The sequence below is a fragment of the Chinchilla lanigera genome, unplaced genomic scaffold (assembly GCF_000276665.1).
Source record: "Chinchilla lanigera isolate Chin_1 unplaced genomic scaffold, ChiLan1.0 scaffold00070, whole genome shotgun sequence".
Classification (NCBI taxonomy): Eukaryota; Metazoa; Chordata; class Mammalia; order Rodentia; family Chinchillidae; genus Chinchilla; species Chinchilla lanigera.
In genome coordinates this window covers 12,337,077-12,344,070 of record NW_004955471.1, presented here as the reverse complement: position 1 = coordinate 12,344,070, position 6,994 = coordinate 12,337,077, and the positions used below count along the sequence as shown (strand labels likewise).

General features: G+C 56.0%; 1 protein-coding gene and 1 pseudogene across 4 annotated transcripts in view; both read right to left on the bottom strand.

Annotated features, from left to right (window-relative positions):
• Fnip2 (folliculin interacting protein 2) overlaps nt 1-6,994 on the bottom strand; it is a 115,097-nt gene that overhangs the window by 100,712 nt on the left and 7,391 nt on the right. The window contains exon 1 of one of the 4 annotated variants that reach the window (XM_013522874.1): nt 949-974. The exons of the other annotated variants lie outside the window; for them this stretch is intronic. Within the exon in view, the coding sequence (XP_013378328.1) occupies nt 949-959 (11 nt within the window). The 5' untranslated portion in view covers nt 960-974. Of the gene's footprint in view, nt 1-948; nt 975-6,994 lie in introns of those variants that run through there. 4 annotated transcript variants of the gene reach the window in all.
• Nucleotides 3,820-6,768, bottom strand: LOC102027634 (annotated as a pseudogene).

Below are 6,994 nucleotides of genomic sequence, written 5' to 3'. Positions count from 1 at the left end.
GGCAGGGCGGCGGCCATTGGCCATTGGCCCTTGGCGGGAGGAACGGGGCGGGGCGGTCCGGGCGGGCGCAGGGTCGGAGCCGGGGCCGAAAGGGTCCGGCGCGCGCTGGGCCCGAGGTTTGCTCCGCGCGGAGCTGGCCGAGCTTTGTTCTCATACAAAGCCTCAAGCGGTGGTGCTCGCCGCGGGCCGGCGGGGTCCAGGGGTCCCACGCTTGCCGGCCCCACTCGCCCCGCCCCGCGTGGGCCGCACTCCGTGGAGAGGTGCGCGGGCCGCACGCCCGGAATCCCCGTCGCTCCGGAGGCTGAGGCAGGAGAGTCACAAGTTCGAGCCCACCCCGGGCGCTCGGCGAGGCGCTGTCTCAAAGCAAACGTCGGTGTCACGGCGAGCGGGAGTGGCGGCACGCGCCGCGCGTGAGCCCCGCCTCGGGCCCCGGCCCCGACACGCGCTGCTCAGAAACAAAGCTCACCGCGGACGAGGAGCGAAAGCTGTTCCACAGCCGGGGGTGCGCTGGCGCGCCCGCTCCCGCCCCCGGCGCGCCCGCCGCGGCCCGACCCCACCGGCCTGCGCTGCTGACAGGCGCGGTCCCGCTCTGGGCAGCTTGTTTACCTTCTTTTCCCCCGGCCTTTCCTGCCCTTTTCATGTTTTCATCGGGGTCTCCAAGTTGCCCAGGCTGGACTAGAACTTGCAGTCCTCCTGCCTCAGCCTCCCAGAGTAGTTTTGTGCCACCAGGCCACACTCAGAGTCGCTTGCTGATCTGCGTTATAACCTTGGGCTCTCCGGGTTTGTGGACGTGGGGCAGAGCGAGAGTCCGATCTCAGCCCCCGCCTCCCAGCTCCTTCGGGAGCCGCGACTCTCGTGGGTCTCTTGGGTTTGCTCCGAGGAAAACTCAGAAACTCGAAAGGTCGGTCGGTAGGAATAATGGGGGTGCGGCTCCGAGGTAGCGCTCACCTGGGGGGCATTCAGTCTCCCGCGATGGAAGACGGCTCCTCAGGCGCCTCACTCGGGTTATCAGCTTTTCCTGTGGCGGTTTCTGGCTGCGAATAGTAACGTGCTGAAGTTCCCAAAGACAAGGAAGAGGGTAGAGACTGCAACAGTTTCTTCCCTTCGAGGTCTTTACTGTTGAAATGTTGCCTGCGGGGTGTGCGCTGGTGAGCGGGCGCGTTTTGCACAGCTGAACGGACATGCACACAGAGCCCTGGTTTGCAGCTTTGCGGGCCCTGTTCGGGGAGGGCCTTTTCCTCGCGGACTGCCTGCCTGTATTCGTCAGTGTGCTGTGGCCTAGGTATTGGCTTCAGCGTTTTTTGTTTTGTTTTTTTCTTTCCAGTACTGAAATTGAACTGGCACCGGGAGTCCTAGTCAAGTGCTTTTAACACTTGAGCTACATCCCCAGCCCTCTATTTTATTTTGAGAGAAGAGCTCACTAAGTGGGTTAGGCTGGCCTTGAACTTGTGACCCTCCTCTCTCAGCGTGCACAACAGGTAGGATTACAGCTGTGCACCACCAACACCCAGTTTGGCCTCACCTATTGTAATTTAGGACCCGAGAGCCCCAGGTTGTATTATGTCTGCGACCCACCACCTTCCCTTACCCCGTGCTGGTCAGAAAATGCCCCTTCTTCTCCAAACAAAAATCTGCATACTCCCTGATAGCCTCACAGCTTTTGTAATTCAGTGTCCAAGAAGAATTTGACATGTTATCCCCAGTTCCTTACCACCAAGAACCGTCTCAGTTCCGGCCCAGTTCAAGTATACGGGATCATCCAAAAGAGGCGATTCAGAACTCACAGCCTGCCACTCGTGGTGACAAAGGCCGTGTAATCCCAGCACCGGGGAGACTGCGTTGGGAAGATCAAGAGTTTGAGGCCAGCCTGGGGCTATTTCATGATTTCAAGACCAGCCTGCACTACGTAGAGGCCCTGTTTCAATACATACATAAAGCCAGACACAGTGGCACTCTGTCTGAACAATCCAAGAACAAAGTGAGGCTGGGCGTGGTGGCGCACGCCTGTAATCCCAGCACTCGGGAGGCCGAGGCAGGAGGATCATTGTGAGTTTGAGACCAGGGTTACAACGTGAGCTCAAGGCCAGCCTGAACTTCACAGCAAGACCCTGTCTCAAAAGGACAAGAAAAAAAGAGAAAAAGTGGCACACATGTGCATCTTAGTGACTTCCCTGTGACTGCAGTAAAACAGCCAATACCATTCCCTTAAAGGTGGAAAGGTTTACTGTGGCTTCCGGCTCAGCTGTCTGTGAGCTTCTCCCAGGCAGAGACAGGAGGGGTTTCGGGGGAGAAGTCGCTCACCCCATGGCCATGTGGCGGAGAGGCATCACTATGGTAATGACCAGCTAGGGCTTATCTTCCAGGTAGGTCTTATGTTTGGGGATGCTTTTTTAACATCCTCTTGAAAGATGATGCAGTACTTTGGGCATTACAATAAGGTAAGGGTGAGCTATGAGTGATGACTTACTTGACTGTTGAATCACCCTCTTAGGAGGTTTAAAATTCTACATCTTACTAATTTCGCCCTTTCTAACATAGGAATAGGGGCTGGGGATTTAGCTCAGTGGCAAAAGCGCCTGCCTGGCAAGCGCAAGGTTGTGAGTTCGGTTCCCGGTACCGGAGAAAAACCAAAAAAAAAAAAAATAAAATAACATAGGAATAGTTGTTGAGTGATGTCGAAATAATTACTAAGATAATGGTATGGCAAAATGGTTGACCCCGGAGGAAGTCAGGATCACCAAGAAAACTATAACCAGTGTATAAGCTCTGACAGGGTCCAGATATGGTGATTACATGATAGAATGAGTTTCACTGCAGCTTTTAAAAAGGAAATTTACCTTCTTTTTTGAAAACTGTAAGAATCTAAGAACAAAAGTCATGAAATAGTTGTTCTTATAAATGGAAACTTTCAGGGAAAAAAATAATCTGCGAAATCTAAGATTGTAAGAGTTGGTCCCCTGTAAATGGACCCTGCCGGTATTTGAAGTAGAACTCGGTCCACCCTGACCATCACACACTGGTGACCAGCGACCCCCATGCTGCTGAAATCAAGGGACATTCTCCTGTCTTCTTTGCCTTCCCCAAACCTGGCCTCACCTTCCTTTTTGAAACCGCATTTCTAGGTGCTACAGACCTCTCGTTTCAACCAGCCTGATAGCTACTGTCCCTGCCTCCTCCAAAGATTCCTGCTTTGCCCATTATTTAAAAAATGACATTACTAAAGGCTTCTCCTTTCTTTCCTGCTCTTCTGTCTATACTCTCCCTCTCCCTCGGTTCACGCGGCCATCCTGTGACTCAATGGGCCCTAGTGTTTTACCTCGGGTACTGACCTCTCTTCCAGATACCTATAACCAGCTACCCACCTGATGTGCCCTACAGACCTTCCACTCTGACTGCTGGGTCTTTAGATTAATTTCTGCTTTCTTTTTGAGACAGGATATTGCTATGTAGCTTGGTCTTGAACTCATGGCACTCCTCCTGCCTCAGCCTCCCAAGGGCTGGGATCATGGATTGCGCCGCCTCGGCCCTGTGATTCTGCACATACTTGGTACTGAGGCGCTGAATCCTCTGGTCTGAAAACCCAGTAACTCTCCTCATTTTTGCAAGTCTTCTCTCATGCCCTGCAGTAAAGTTTTGTGGTTTTCTTTCCATGGGTTCCTCGTATATTTTTGGAATTTGAGGTAACACAGTTTTGCTACTTTATCTCATGCTCTGCTGAGTAAGACAGTCAGGCCCTTTATTTTGGCTACAGTGCAGTACTTTAAACGACTTCCTTCTCCCTCTCCCTGCCTTCATCCACTTTTCTCTGTCTCTTTTCTCTCACATAGATTGCAAGTCCTCGCAGGGCTGCAAACAGATGCCCCTGCAATCTCCCGGGTGCCTCAGTGCGAGCAGGGGCCGGGTGCTGAGGAAGACGCACTCACTGTAGGACTAGAAGGATGAAAGACTTCATTCATAAACTCGCACGGCAAGTGTCAGGAAGAGTATCGCAGTGTGCCGGGAAAGCCTCAGCCCCTGGGCCCTCCAAAGGGAGGCTGGCTGTGGCTGGGGCGGGGTGTGTGTGCAGGAATGGCCCAGCCTCCAGGGCTCGAGGGCGCAGCCTGGGCCAGTGGGAGGGGACGGGGACCCTGGGTGCCTGAGATGCCGCCTGCTCAGGGAGGGCTGCTAGGGCTGCTGCAGGAACCCAGCGGCTTCTGGGCCTCTGCCGGCTCCCCTGGGCCAGGGCCAAGAGGGCTGAGAGCTCCTCCCCTTCCAACTCCGTCCCACCTAGGAGCCCACAGGCTACTTGCTCTTGTTTCTCCCGGGTTTTATTTTTTTTAATTTTGTTTGTTTGTTTGTTTGTTTGTTTCCGGTACAGGAATCGAACGCACGACCTTGCGCTTGCCAGGCAGGCACTCTGCCACTGAGCTAAATCCCCAGCCCCTCTCCTGGGTTTCAGCAGCTGGTACATGGTTGTCCCCACCCCTGTTTTTCTTTTTCTTTTTTTGTCTTTTTGAGATAGGGTCTCACTATGCAGTTCAGGCTGGCCTTGAGCTCACTTTGTAGCCCAGGCTGGCCTTGAACTCACAGCGATTCTCCTGCCTCAGCCTCCCAAGTGCTGGGATTACAGGTGTGCGCCAACACGCCCGGCTCTTCTTTTTCTTTTTTTAAGTACTGGTACGTACCCAGGGCCAACTTGCCCCGCCCGAGAATCGAACTCAGGACCTTGCGCTTGCCAGCCAGGCACTTGTGCCACTGAGCTATGCCCTTGGCCCTCTCTCAACGTTTCAGATACATAGTGTGAGAAACTTCAAGCGCACACAAAGGTAGAGAGACAGTGCCTGTGGCTCTGGAACCGCGGCACTGTGCAGGCTGGCAAAGCACTCTGTTGCTGAGCTACCCCCAGCCCTGTAGGGGCAGAGTAATGAGCTGCAGGACTACCGTTACAGTTCGGACCATTATGAAAACGTTGATTTTATATATTTGTGTGTGTGTTCATTCATTTATTTTTTGTGGTACTGGGGATTTAACCCCAGACCTGGCACATGAGCTGGCCCTCTCCTCCTTTCTCAGTTTTATTTTGAGCAGGGTCTAAATTGCCCAGGCTGGCCTCGAACTTGTAAACTTCTTCTTTTCTTCTTGTTTTTGCACAGACACTGTTCAGTGAGTGGCAGGCACAGGAGAGGCAGCTGGCTCCAGTGCGGAAGCGAGGTGGTAGGTCACGCCAGGGTGCTGTGGGCGTCTGGCAGCCACGCCCCGTCTTAGGAAGGGGGCACAAGCTCAGTACAACAGGAGCAGCAAGGGGCCAGCTAGAGGAGGGGGCAGCCACTGCCCCCAGGGCCCTGATCAAGAAGCGGCAGAGAAGGGGCTGGGGACTTAGCTCAGCGGCACAGCGCCTGCCTGGCAAGCACAAGGTCGTGAGTTCGATTCCCGGTACCGGAAAAAAAAACAAAAAAAGAAAAAAAAAAGAGTGGCAAATAAATTTGGCACCAGGGCCGGGGTAAGGGGGACTCGGGTCTGGCTGTTCTGGGGCAGTAGACAGAGGGCACGTCTGCAGGGGAGAGTCTGCGGGGTAGAGTAGAGGCCGTGGTGGCGGCCACCGGGTCCCGGCACCTGGAGACGAGCAGAGGCGTGCTCCTCCTCTGGCTGCCTCCGCACGCCTGGCTCATGCCCGAGGGCACCATACCAGCTGCCAGAGCCCTGGCTGCCCAACCTGCTGGTCTCCCCGGCCACACTGCCAGGAGCAGGCCTCGTCCTCACAGTGCCCGGCCCGGTCAAAGAAGTGGGATCGGGATTCAAAGACCTGCCCACCGAGGATGTGGCTGGTGCTCGGATCCTGTGGAGGCCGGTGCACCCCGCAGAAGCCCACCAGCACGGTGGAGGGCAGCAGCTCCCGCACAGAGAGACTGAGGCCAGACAGCAGGGAGCCTTTGTTCCCCAGGTCATGTACCAGGTCTGCCTGATCAGATACATTGTACCAGTCATAATCAAAGGCATCCAACCCGCTGCAGGGGGCCAAGGCCAGGGCTGCCAGCTTGTAACAGGCCCAGCTGGTACACAGCAGGACCATGGCACCACCCATGGCAACTGCCTGGCACACGCCGGTCCCCTTGGCCTCCAGGTGGATGCTAGTGGAGGGGGATCGCCTGGCAGAGGCAGAGGCAGGCAGCAAGAGAGAACAGGTGACGAAGAGGGCATTGCTCACCAGGACGCGCACCAGCAGTGGGGCCCGGGGCTGTGCCAGCCGCTGGCGGGACAGCACTGCACACAGCGCAGTCACCAGCAGAAGCAGCAGCGAGGCCCCCAGCACGAGGCCCCTCGGACGGCCAGCAGGCCCCGGCCCTTCTGCAGCCGACGCTTTGCCTTGGCCTTGAACACCGCCAGGGCAGGGCAGAGCAGAGGTGCGTGAGCGCCACTGTGAAGAACTGCAAGCGGACCGGACGGCAGTGGAGAAGCCAGAAGGGCAAGGGCCCCAGGCGGATGGCCCGGGAAGTATCTCGGAAGTAGCAGGAAGAGAGGGTGGCACCAAGGCGGCCCAGGGCAGACAGAGTGCCAGGAATACCGTCTGCTAGCTGAGACGCTTGTGCCCGCACAGAAGCACCAGCCAGAGCTGGGCAGAGACAGGGAGGAAGGGCAGGGCATACAAAGTGTGTAGGCCGCAGTCACCGCAGGTGGCAGCGCAGGCACAAGCCCCGCAGCGGGCACCAGGCCAGCCAGGTTACTCTCCACGTCAGGGCGGGAGGCCCGGCCGGTCACTCGCCTGCAGCGGAGCTCTAAGGCCGGCCCACACGGTCAGGCAGCGCGAGGCCTCGCCCATGAACAGGAATTCCCGGGCGAGTCTCCCAGTCCAGGCAGGGCGGGGACGCTAGCCTGAACTTCTCTTGCTCAAAAAGATTTGCTCAAATCAAGCTCTGAGCACACTGTATTTAGCTGATAACTCTTAAGTCTTTTTTCATCTCTAACACTTTCCCTCTGCATTCATGCCATTTTTATTTTTTTATTTTTTAAAAGACCA